The 12,269-nt window shown below is 33.7% G+C and overlaps 1 protein-coding gene across 2 annotated transcripts in view; it reads left to right on the plus strand.

The window, feature by feature from the left end:
* BAZ1A (bromodomain adjacent to zinc finger domain 1A) overlaps positions 1-12,269 on the plus strand; it is a 113,197-nt gene that overhangs the window by 90,660 nt on the left and 10,268 nt on the right. For both annotated transcript variants that reach the window (XM_077126967.1, XM_077126966.1), the window contains 4 exons: positions 59-655; positions 1,377-1,540; positions 2,278-2,432; positions 5,628-5,776. In XM_077126967.1, the coding sequence (XP_076983082.1) occupies positions 59-655; positions 1,377-1,540; positions 2,278-2,432; positions 5,628-5,776 (1,065 nt within the window). The remainder of the gene's footprint in view (positions 1-58; positions 656-1,376; positions 1,541-2,277; positions 2,433-5,627; positions 5,777-12,269) is intronic.

Raw genomic sequence — 12,269 nt, forward strand, 5'->3', positions numbered from 1 at the left:
TTTTGTATCTCATATTTTTCTAATAATTAAAAATATGATGATGTTATTTCAATTATAGGGAAAAGGGGACGAAATGGACTTAAAGAATTTACAAGGCAAGAAGAGATTAACTGTGTGACAAGAGAGCCTCTTACTGCTGATGAGGAAGAAGCTTTAAAACAGGAACACCAACGAAAAGAGAAAGAGCTCTTAGAAAAAATTCAGAGTGCCATAGCATGTACCAATATCTTTCCCTTGGGTCGCGACCGCATGTATAGGCGATATTGGATTTTCCCTTCTATTCCTGGATTGTTTATTGAAGAGGATTATTCCGGTCTCACTGAAGACATGCTGATACCTAGACCCTCTTCATTTCAGAATAATGTACAGTCTCAAGATCCTCAGGTATCCACTAAAACTGGAGAGTCTTTGATGTCTGAATCTACCTCCAACATTGAGCAAGGTCCATGCGATCATTCTGTACAGCTGCCAAAGCCAGTGCATAAGCCCAATCGATGGTGTTTTTACGGTTCTTGTGAACAGCTAGACCAGCTTATCGAAGCTCTTAATTCTAGAGGACATAGAGAAAGTGCCTTAAAAGAAACTTTATTGCAAGAGAAAAACAGAATATGTGCTCAGTTAGCCCGTTTTTCTGAAGAGAAATTTCATTTTTCAGGTAAGTTTTCACTGAAAACTTTTCCTTTTTTCTTTTTTCCCTCACCATAGTTTCTGGTCATTTGGAATTACCATTTTTCAAACCATTAAAGAGATATTTAGAACCTCTTATGTTATTTTGAGAGCGTGTACCATGCTGTCAAAATTTATCAGTTAGGGTTTCAGAATGTATTTCTTTATAAAAACAATGTTCTCTAGATTTTAACTGGTGGGTTCCTTTTGGATTATGAGGAATATATCTGGTAGGGTGAGAATATGTATGTATATTTTTCCAGATCGCTTCATTCCTTTTTCGATAGATAGTGAATGTCCAAGGTTCTAACGCTGGGGTTGCTCACTGAGGGTTTGGCTGAGAGTCCAGGGGTAGGTTCCATTAGTGGAGATGAACTGTAAGGGGAGATTGTAGCATTTCCCATTTGATGGTTGGTCCATTGATGACAGATAAGAAACCAGTCAGTTTTAGGTGTATTGTTAAATGAGATTTTATCGGTAGAAGACTGCTTAAATTTAGGGGCTTACCATGACTCCTTTGTTCTCTTCAAGATTAAAAACTGTATTAAAAACTATATATTGGGTGCACAGGTGGTTCAATGGTAGAAAGCTCACCTTGCATGTGGGAGACCTGGGTTCAGTTCCCAGACGATGCACCGCCCCCCCCCCCCGAAAAAATATATATCACAATCCTTGACTGTAATAAGAAAATTATTTCACTGTTATTTCAGATAAACCTCAAACTGATAGCAAACCTATATATAGTCGGGGAAGATCTTCCAGTGGATATGATCCATCTCAGATGTCTGCGGAAAAGCAGCTTGAATTGAGGCTTAGAGATTTTCTTTTGGACATTGAAGACAGAATCTACCAAGGAACGTTAGGGGCAGTCAAGGTTTGTACCTGTTCCCAGTTTTTGTTTACCTTAATTGCCTGACCAGAATTTTGTGTCATATATGTTAGTTTATTTGATATAGGCAAGGCATGTATGTTTTGAATAAAAACCAGGGAATTTTTTTATGAAAACTTTTTTCCCCTGCTTCAAACTGTTACAAATAGAAATCTCTCATAAATACACTGTAGGCTTTCTGCTTTCTTAAAGAGAATTTAATTAATATAATTGATCTTGCTGTTACAATTTTTGGTATTATAAAAGTGTCTATTTTGTGGTATTTTCCTCAGAGATGTTGAAATGGATAAGAATATTTTCTTCTTCCGTGAATAGCTGCCAGCAGCTGTGTTTAGTTTTGTTTGTTTCTTAGTTTCTTTGTCACCTTTAAAAAATCTGTAATTCTTTGTTTCCCAGACCATGCTCACACACGCAAAAAAATCTGTAATTCATGCTTAATCTGTGTTCTGTTCATTCCTTTGCTATCAATCACTTGTCACTTTTTTTGCTAGCAGATGACTGATCTTCTAATTTTTTATATAGATTCTGAGTAAGGTATTAAACCTTTCATCAGTGAGTAGTGATATTCCATTTTGGCCACTTGGTAGCCTTATTTTTAGATCCCTTTTTTATTTTCATCTATTCTGAAATATCCATGAATTTTTCATATGTACATTGAACTTCATACCTCTTAAGAGCAACATACTGTTTTCTAGGGTTGGTAAATTTGGGTTTTGTTACAGGTGACAGATCGGCATATGTGGAGGTCAGCTTTAGAAAGTGGACGATATGAGCTGTTAAGTGAGGAAAACAAGGAAAACGGGATAATTAAAAATGTGAATGAAGATGTAGAAGAGATGGAATTTGATGAGCAAGCAAAGGTCATAGTAAAAGACAGGTACAGACTACCTGGAACATGCCTTTCTCTAAAGAACTGTTGTGTTCAAATAATCTGTGTGGAATTGTGATTTAATAATTTAAACCTTCAATTGTATTCTGAGGTAACCACAAATTAAGCTAAACCAAGCCTGGGTCCATCGAGTGGGAGATGGAGGGTGGGGAATGAAATAATCTTTATTTTTTTTTAGTAATTTTTTTATTTGAGTAATGCTTTTTCTACATTCTACAATGAGTTCTTTTTTGCTTTGATTTAGAATTAATTCCTTTGAGAGCCTATTACTTAGTTTAGTAACCTGAAATGAGCATTAAGATTGTGAAATGTCTCGTGAATTTGCCAACCCCTAGAGTGGACCAAATAGTCTTTGCTGTAAAGGACAGCCGCTCCCAGGGGCTCTACTTCAAGCGCTGCTAAAGTCTGTAATTAGGTCTAAATTGTATAGCAGGGGTGCAAGGGTAGTTCAGTGGTAGAATTCTCACCTGCCTAAATTGTATAGTAAATGGCAGTGGAAACAGTACAAACTGCAGGATTCATTGACCTATCATAAATTCAAAGCAGAATGAGCAGAACCTTGCCTAAAAGTTTCATGGATCTTGTGTAGTCTTTGACAAGAATTCCAGATATCCTCATTTTAAAGATATGAAAATTTCTTTAGATGCAGTGATTGTCCCAGCTAGCCCTACCTATTATCAACCTTTTGGTGTGTCTTTGTGTTGTTCATTTGGATAGTTGGGCAAAAGACAGGTGATGTAGCATTTGTGTTTTTAATAATTACAGCTTAAGCTATCCAGTAATATTTAGTCCTTGAAAGGGATTTGAAGAAGCTACCCAGAGTACTAAAAAGTTTCTTTCCATCTGATGAGATATTCTGGTAATTTTCTAGTTTTGTCTCTTTAGTTCAGTAGAGATATTTGGAAGTGGTATGTAACCACTTGATGCAGAGTCTGGATTTTTCTCTATAATGAATCCTTTTTCCAAATACAAGAGTTGCAAATTTGCTACTGGTAAGAGTGAAGCAAATGGATGAATAAAACTATCTTGATATAGAAGCATTTTCCTATAGGAGTTCAGTCTTGATGAAAATGTCAATGCAGAAATTAGATTGCTAGAGAGGTTATGATATCTCCTGAAGGACCTGCCAACCACTTCTAGGCAATCATGTTGGCATTATTTGTAGTGGCAGGAAGGATACCTGCCTTCTTATCTATTTGAGCAAGTAGTTGAGTTAAGGAGAGGTTGGATGATTAAAAGAGACACAAGGGATTCTTGGTTAAACTGAAGACTTCATTTGGGAACTAAAAATCTTAATCTGGCATTGAACCACATATTTTGCCTGAAAAGTATGCATCTTTTCCAGCAAAATCTTTTTGTGTGTTATGTTTTTGAAGAATGAACTTAGATGAATATGTGGAAATACTATTTTATGGCATACTGTACTAGAAAACTGAAGATTTGCAGCAGATTTTAAATTCCAGCTCTTGTTACAACTTTTTAAAAGATTGTGAAATTGTAAAAAATAAACATGAATCAAATTTTAATACTGTATGATGGGTAGATGAGGCTGTCCGTTTTACCATTTCTTTCTTGACTTCTCAGGCGTGGTTTTGGCAGTGTAGGGACTCTATAACATTATCAAATTCAGTGAAAAGTAAATACATTAAAACAAAAAGGACAGGTACAAAAATGACTTTTCTAAAGTAACCATCTCTTTTTTCTTGCCGCTTAGGTCTTTTAAAGTAAATTTTTTAAGTGTGTGTTTCTTTATCTTCAAAACCATTGTTTTAAAAACTCATCATGATTGTTCCAATGCCAGATAAGCTTTGAAACCCACAGGTAACCAGCCTTTCCAAGAACATCAACCAGTTGCATCCTCCTACCTCACAATGTTGACATCCCCTTTCCATATGAAGAAGTTAGAATGGTCATTGCCCAAATATCCCTAAAGATTGAGAGAAGGATCAAATGAGAAGGAAGAGCTGTAAAATAGAAAATAGGATTTAACAAAAGAGTATGACTACTGAATCATTATGTTGATATTTATTTTTAGTCACCAGTGTCTTGGAGCAGCTAAAAGGAAATGCCTGAAATTGTTGAACTGTAACCCATACCATACTTTGAGATTTGTTCTTTATTTGTTAAAATGTACTTTGAAATTTACCGTTTCTTTGCTTATATATTTCCCAATAAAAAATGTTAAAATCACCATGAAGACCTAAATATTTGTAACCAATGACATGATTTTCAAAACCTGTGTCTCTCTAACCCAAAATGCCAACTTTTTAGATTAATACTTTCCCAAGGGTTTTTAAAACAAGAATCTTTGATCCTTAAGATTTTATTAATTTCAGAAAGTAATTTTATACTATCCATTTTTCTTATCTGTAGGAAAATTTACTTAATTTTTTGAGGCTTAATTATTTGCATTATTAATCAGAATACATACCTGTTTTATCTGTAGCTACCTAGCTAGATAAATAGACAGACAAATACTTTTCCTTTTTCAGGGTTATTTTGGATTATATTCTGCCCTTAAGGAGTTTATAGTCTAGAAAGAGAATGATGAGGAGGCATTAAACTAGCAATGTTGAAGCAGGGTTAAGAGTTCTGACAGAAATAACAAGATCAAATGGAGTATATAGGAGGACCAGGAAAGATAGTGAAGAAAGTGCTAGAGGAAGTGACAGCAAAGCTCAATCCTAGAGATGGAGAAGATATAAGACTGGTAGGGAAGACTGCACAAAGGCTTTGAGTGAATAGATTTGCAGTTTTAAAATGATCCTTTTAGCAGCACTGTGAAGATTTATTGCAGAGGGAACAAGATTGAAAGCTAATGAACAAGTTTGGAGGCAGCTATATGTGTGCTACTGAGAAAAGTTAAGAGAAAAATAGAAATAAGAAACTGAGATACTAATCCTTTTAGGTCCACCACGCTGTCACCTCAACAACCTTTCCCCTAAGCCTTGTCTTGTCTACATGCTCTCCAAGTATTTGCCTTTCTTTCCGCTTATATGACTTTAGTCATAATTGAGTTTAGCTCTTGATTCATGTATTTTTTTCTACTTTCCCTACTAGCTGTTTGAGATGGAAGGAACTGTTTCTTACACAGGTGTTAAATAAGCATTTGGATGAATGAGTGGCTCCAAGGTTCACCTTATGTTTTTAAGTATCATAAACTCTTTATCATTTTAATTGTAGACTTTGGGGGATAAAAACAGAAACTCCAAGTACTGTCTCAACTAATGCAAGTACGCCACAATCGGTGAACAATGTGGTTCATTATCTGGCAATGGCACTATTTCAAATAGAGCAGGGCATTGAGAGGCGTTTTCTCAAAGCTCCACTTGGTAAGTATCTATTTCTATTTTAAAATATTAGTAATATGTTTTAAATAATTTTGACGTTGCCCTTTAATTAACATAACTTTGACTGACATAATAAAGCTGATTATCTTGACATGGAGTTAATACAAACTGAGGTGAAACGATTGAGATTATTATTTTCATTTTAAAATATGAATTTTTTTAGGTGAGACTTGTTTGTCAAATAATGGCTTAAGTAGTTTAAAAAAGATCATTCTATATATTTATTCACTTCTAATAAATATGTTTTAGCCATTTCTTTCAATCTCTTCTGTGAAGAGTTTTTATCACAAGAAAGATGACCAAAACCTGTGACTAACCAGACTTTGAATAGTCAAAGGATTAATCTTAGGAACCTAATATTATGTCTTTTAGAAAATAATGTTTCAAGTTCCAAATCAACTTTGATTTTATAACTGTCTCTACTTCCCCGTGGTCTTTTTGAGATGTTTAATAACAAACTAACTCAATAATGGGGTACTAAAAGAAACTATTAAAAAAAAAAAAACATCTTTTGGGACTCACTGAAAGCGCAACTTGAATAGACCAGATTCCTTAAATAACTTAAAATTACTTTGTTGAGTAGTTAGAATATAAATAAGTGATGTTATTGGAGCAATTTTGGTATATAAATATAATATTTGGGAAATATCTTTTTAAAATGAAGAGTTTTTGACAAATATATCTTTAGTTCTAAGCATATTCATATGTTTTATAAATTTTCAGTTCCATAAACTTAGTAAGTTACTTGTCACATTGGAAGTAGCTATTGTAAGAAATAAAATACGTATGACTAAAAATAATTTTAAAAATAAATAAAAAATAAAATATGTATGACTACAGCTCACAGTGATATTATTACAGTTAGTATTTTCTGTGTCACTCTTCTTTATTTTTGTAATCTTCAATATTTCTTACTATTTTCTGTGTCAAAGTCAAATTAGGTATACAAGGGATTACTCTGTTCTTACAACCACACGAGAATTAACAATGATCTCAATAAAATTTCAATTCTTTGTAAATCATCCAACTCTTAGAAATGTAAGATATTACTATTGCCTATTACACCTGTGATTCCAAAGGACAAAAACACAGTTCTACTGATTTTTCTATTTTTAAAATTGCCATCAGTTAAAGTTGTTTATAAGTTTAAGGGTGAAAAATCAAATTAGTTTTTGAATGTGTCTGCATTTTCATCTGTTCGTCTTATTAAAAATTCAGGCAAAGGGCAAAAAGTTAACACTGGGAGATAGTGCAAGATAGAGTTGAGAATCATATATTCTGATTTGATTATAGCAGTATTAGAGGATTAATTTCATCCTGAAGCAATTTTAATTTATGATCTTAAAAAAATTAAGTGAAAATAGAAAAGTTCAAACTACCTCACTTAAATTGGTGATAAATGTTCAGCATTTATAATACGGGTGCTATCATCAACCACTGCTACTCCTTAGAAAATTTACAGAATAACTGATGTTACTATGTTTTTAAGCCTTTGGATAGTTTATTTTGAATAGGGCAGTAGGAGATGGGGGTGTCTTTGGAGCTTTAAAACAGTCTGAATATTTGGTGCAAGGAAATCAAGACTATCTTAATCTGAGAGAAAGGAGAAGGCTGCATACCTGATAATTTTTCAGCATAGCAAATTAACGATGGTAGAATTTTGCCCAGTTTAGCTTCAGAGATTATTTTAGTTTCTTCAGAAACCAAGTAAGAAACATCTATTCTAATTATCTTCCACTAATATGTCCCTTTTATTCTAGTAATTAACTACATTGATAAAACTAGGGATTTTTTTTAATTTGGGGGAGATAACACACTCTATTATTTTAGATAAAATATATGATAATTGTTTGTTTAGGTTAAACATTTATAAAAGCATGCGTATGGTTAAACCCTTAAACTATGAGTAGATGCTTAAACTAACTTTATCAATTGAAATTAGTTAACAGAAATTAATAAAGATCAAAAGGGAGGTAGAAAAAAAGGACAAAAAGAGGAAGCTCAATCAAGTGTGAGAGATGGTAAATTTTTAACTTTTTAAAGAAATTTGTTTTTTTGATAAGAATTATGTTTTTACTTTCTATACTACTAAATACTGATTTGTATATTCAGCATTTGAAGGAATACCTTGAATTTGACTTTTTTAGAAGGGAATGGTGTTGGGGGCAAGCTTACAAAACAATACAATACTTTCCTCTTTGCATTTCACACCTGAGCTAATCAAACATATTCATACGTTTTATAAATTTTCAATTCCATAAACTTAGTAAGCTACTTGTCACATTGGAAGTAGCTATTGGAACATTAAAAATTAGGGCATAAAAAGTTGATATTGGCAAAACTTAGTATACTTAGCTACTAGTTAAAAGAATAAACAGCTAAGGAATTTATATTCATTTAAGTGCGTGCAGTATTATTCATAGCATTTTAATTCTTTTACTAGCATAGGGACACTGTATTTTATAGGACAGCCGTTTTAATGTTTCATCCCTCAGAGAAGCCTACATGGTTACATGGACTGCTGTATAGAGTCATTTGAACAGTATGAAATTTTCCAATACAGTATTTGATCATGTGACTATTTTATATTAGGATCATTTTAATTAGGCATTTCTTGAAGAATTTATCTGTGCTAGCATACTAGAAGATAAAAGAGAAACAGGAATTTTTCTGCCCTTGATAGTTGTGTTTGCTGGTCAGAATAGAAGCAAAGTTTAAGATAAGGAAACAATTACAGAAAAATGGAATCAACTGTTATCTTTTTAAGTACTATATGACAATAGAAAAATATGGACATCCATTATAGACTAGAATTTAAAAGTGGGTAAAAGTTGGTGGAATAAGAATCGGACCATGAACTGCCAAATTAAAAAATTTTCTTTAAAAATTTTCTTGATTTTCTCTTTATGAAAGCCCATGCATGGTGTTTGACTATCCTTTGAGTTAACAACCATTCAAACTGACTTCTAGGTTTTTCATAATTTGTCCTTTTCTTCCACTCTACATTGGCCTTTATTAACTTTATTTTTGCTCTTACAATAAGAATGCCCTCTGATTTATCTAGGAGTATTTCTTCATAACCATTGAAATATCAATTATTGTTGCCTCTTTCCTCAGAATTCCCATACAGGCTAGAACTTTTCATGAAGCCTTATATTGAAAAAACCGAGACAAGAGGAAAGCACAAAATAAGAGGGTGGAAATAAATGCATTTAAATTTGCTCAATTCTTCAGTTAGAAGTAAAGCAGAAATGGAAATTTGGCAGAGTAGAAAGCTCCAGGCATCAGTCCCTCTACCAAAAAAGCTATTAAACATGCAGGAACTATAGGAATGACCTGGGGTTCAGCAGATCACTGTACAGCATCCCTAGAAGAGCAGGAGAAAGAGGCTGGTAAATTATGTAAATACCAGTAAATTGGCAGCTATTACCGGTACCCATCCCCCCACTCTAACAGATGGTTGCAATGGGCCTGGCCCCTGTTGTAACTTGCTGGTGACAGAAACAGACATAAAAATTCATTTCCCAAGATGGTGGGGTGGGCACAAGCTAATCACTGATCACAGCTTTTGATTTGAGCATTTCACGGGGAAGGGAACGGCAGAAATTGGAAAGTTTTTAATGAAAAAACTATTGGGACTGGTCGTTTTGAACAGAGACAGAATTTCAATGGTGAGAAATGGAATAAAGGACTCCGAATAGCCAAAGCCATCTTGAAAGAGAAGAATGGGACTCGCACTTCCCAATCTTAAAATTTACTAAAGCCACAGAAATCAAAACAGGATGGTACTGGCACAAAGACAAACATGTAGACCAATGGAATCTAATTGAGAGCTCAAATTTATGGCCAACTCAATTGGTAGAATAATCTTTTCAACAAATAGTGCTGGGTAAACTGGATCTCCATTTACAGAAATTAACTCAAACTGGATCAAAGACTTTGATATAATAGCTAGAAATATCAAATTCCTAGAAGAAAACATAGGAAAGCATCATCAGAATCTTATGTTAGGCAATGGTTTCTTAGATTTTACACCCAAAGGGCAAGCAACAAAAGAAAAAATAGATAAATGGGACCACACAGAATTAAAAACTTTTGTCCCTCAAAGGACTTTATCATGAAAGCTAGATTTGACAACCTATACAATGGTAGAAAATATTTTGAAACCACATCCCATAAAGGTTTAATATCTATAATATATAGAACTCATACAACTCAACAACCAAAAGACAAACTACTCAATTAAAAATGGGCAAAAAGAAAGCAAACTATTTTGGCATTTTTAATAGGTCTAATTGTATTAAGTTATAAGGTAATTGCTAACACTTGATTAAAGCAGCAGTAAATTATCAAGTTTATGGTAATATATCAATCAGGACAAGGACTAGAATGCAGTTAGAGAAGGAGGAGAAAATTGATTAAGAGTGAGTCAAAAGTTACTAATAATTAAAAGCAAACTAATTTCAATTAGAAAAATAAGCAATAATAAATGTAATCTCATTCATTAATATTTCCCTACATCCTACAAGGCTCTACAACAAAGACAACACGATAAAGGAGGCATAGTGGGGCAGAAATGATTCTTAAATAGCTTTCAAAGAGTTTTGTGTTCTGGAAAGAGGAAGCAAGAATGATCAAGAAGACAGTTTCAAAGCAATGAAGCTTAGGGAAGTTTTCCTGGGTTTTGTCTGAAAGTGGCATTCCATTGAAACCATCACTGGACATGTCCCACTTCTCCATGACTCTACCTCAACTACAAATGCTCCCCTGAGAAGATTCCTCAAAACTGACAACATGTCAACAAAATTTCAAAGATAAAATATTGACTTGACGGTTAGGACTTTGATGGGAAGTCATGAGAGGAAATAGTGTGAAAACAAGGCCATACGAATCAGACTGTAGGCAAAAGGGTACATTCAGGTGACACGTGTTCTCCTTTGCTGGTTACTCCACTCACTGTTTTCTCTGCACTGAGCAATTTGTTGAAAAAGGCTGGAGATACTTTGAAGACATTTTGGGCTGAATTGACTTATAAAACATATCTGTAAGCACTTTGTAATTTATAATTAGATATATTATGTTCTTTAACTTACAAGTAAAATTTTAAGTGTCAGTAAGGTTAATTTGACACAGTCCTCAGATTCAATTTTAAAAGTTAATAGTCCAATATACCTGATCCAAATTCTTCTGAAAGCTAGCTATAATCATGAGCTGTGATCAAGCAAAAGCAAAAAGAAAAGAAAAAAAAATAGTTTTGTGTAAATGCTAGGGTTATATATTAATACATTTAACTAATGATGTATTTCAGGCATTCTGTATTAGAGTGTTTTTAAAAGCTTTTCTAATTAATACTTCCTGATCAAAAACCGAACAAGGAAAAAAAAGGCAAAAGATGAATAGACATTCTCTAAAGATAGGCAAATAGGCAGAAAGCACAATGAAAGATGCTCGATATCATTAGCCATGGAAATGCAAATCAAAACCACAGTGAGATAACCATTTCACAACCACTAGAATGGCTATTATCTAAAAAAAAAAAATTACAAATATTGGACAGAGTGTAGAGAAATAGGAACATCCATTCGTTGCCAGTGGGAATGTTAAATTGTACAGCTGCTGTGAAATACAGGTTGGCACTTCCTCAAAAAGCTTAGTTTAGAATTACCATATGACCCAGCAGTTCCACTTCTAGGTATATACCCAAATGAATTGAAAGCAGGGACATGAAAGAATATTTACACACTGATGTTTGTAGCAGCTAGCAGCATTATCCACAATAGCCAAAGTTGGAAGAAACACAAGTGACCATCAATGTATGAATGGATAAACAAAATGTGTTATAAACACTTAGGGGTATTATTCAGCTGTCATAAGGGATGAAGTTCTGATACCTGAGACAGTATGAACAAAAGCTGAAGACATCATGTTGAGTGAAATAAGCCAGATACAAAACGACAAATATTGTATGGTCTCGCTAATATGAAATAATTAGAATAAGCAAATTCATAGAGTCGAAATTTAGAATACAGATTACTAGAGGATGAGATAGGGATAGGGAATAGGGAGGGAAGGCTTAAAATGTACAGAGTTTCTATTTGGGATGATGGAAATGTTTTGGTAATGAATGGTGGTCATAGCACATATTGTGAATGTAATTAACAGCTCTGAATTATATATTTAAATGGGGTTAGAAGGGGAAATGTTGGCTTGTATCTACATTACTAGAATAAAGTTAGAAAAAAAATCTGTGGAATTGCGCAACACTAAACCCTAAGTTAAACCATGGGCTGCAGTTAATAATGACAATGATAAAAATGTGTATTCATTAGTTATAAGCAGTGCACAACACAGTGCAAGCTGTTAATAATAGGGTAGCATCCAAAAACTCAAAAGTGTTCTGAAACTACTTTCACATGTTTCAGAATAATCTTCATGATAAGCTTTGGCCAGTAAGGGGACTTGTGAAAAGGCATAT

Source organism: Tamandua tetradactyla, chromosome 14 (genome assembly GCF_023851605.1).
Source record: "Tamandua tetradactyla isolate mTamTet1 chromosome 14, mTamTet1.pri, whole genome shotgun sequence".
Lineage (NCBI taxonomy): Eukaryota > Metazoa > Chordata > Mammalia > Pilosa > Myrmecophagidae > Tamandua > Tamandua tetradactyla.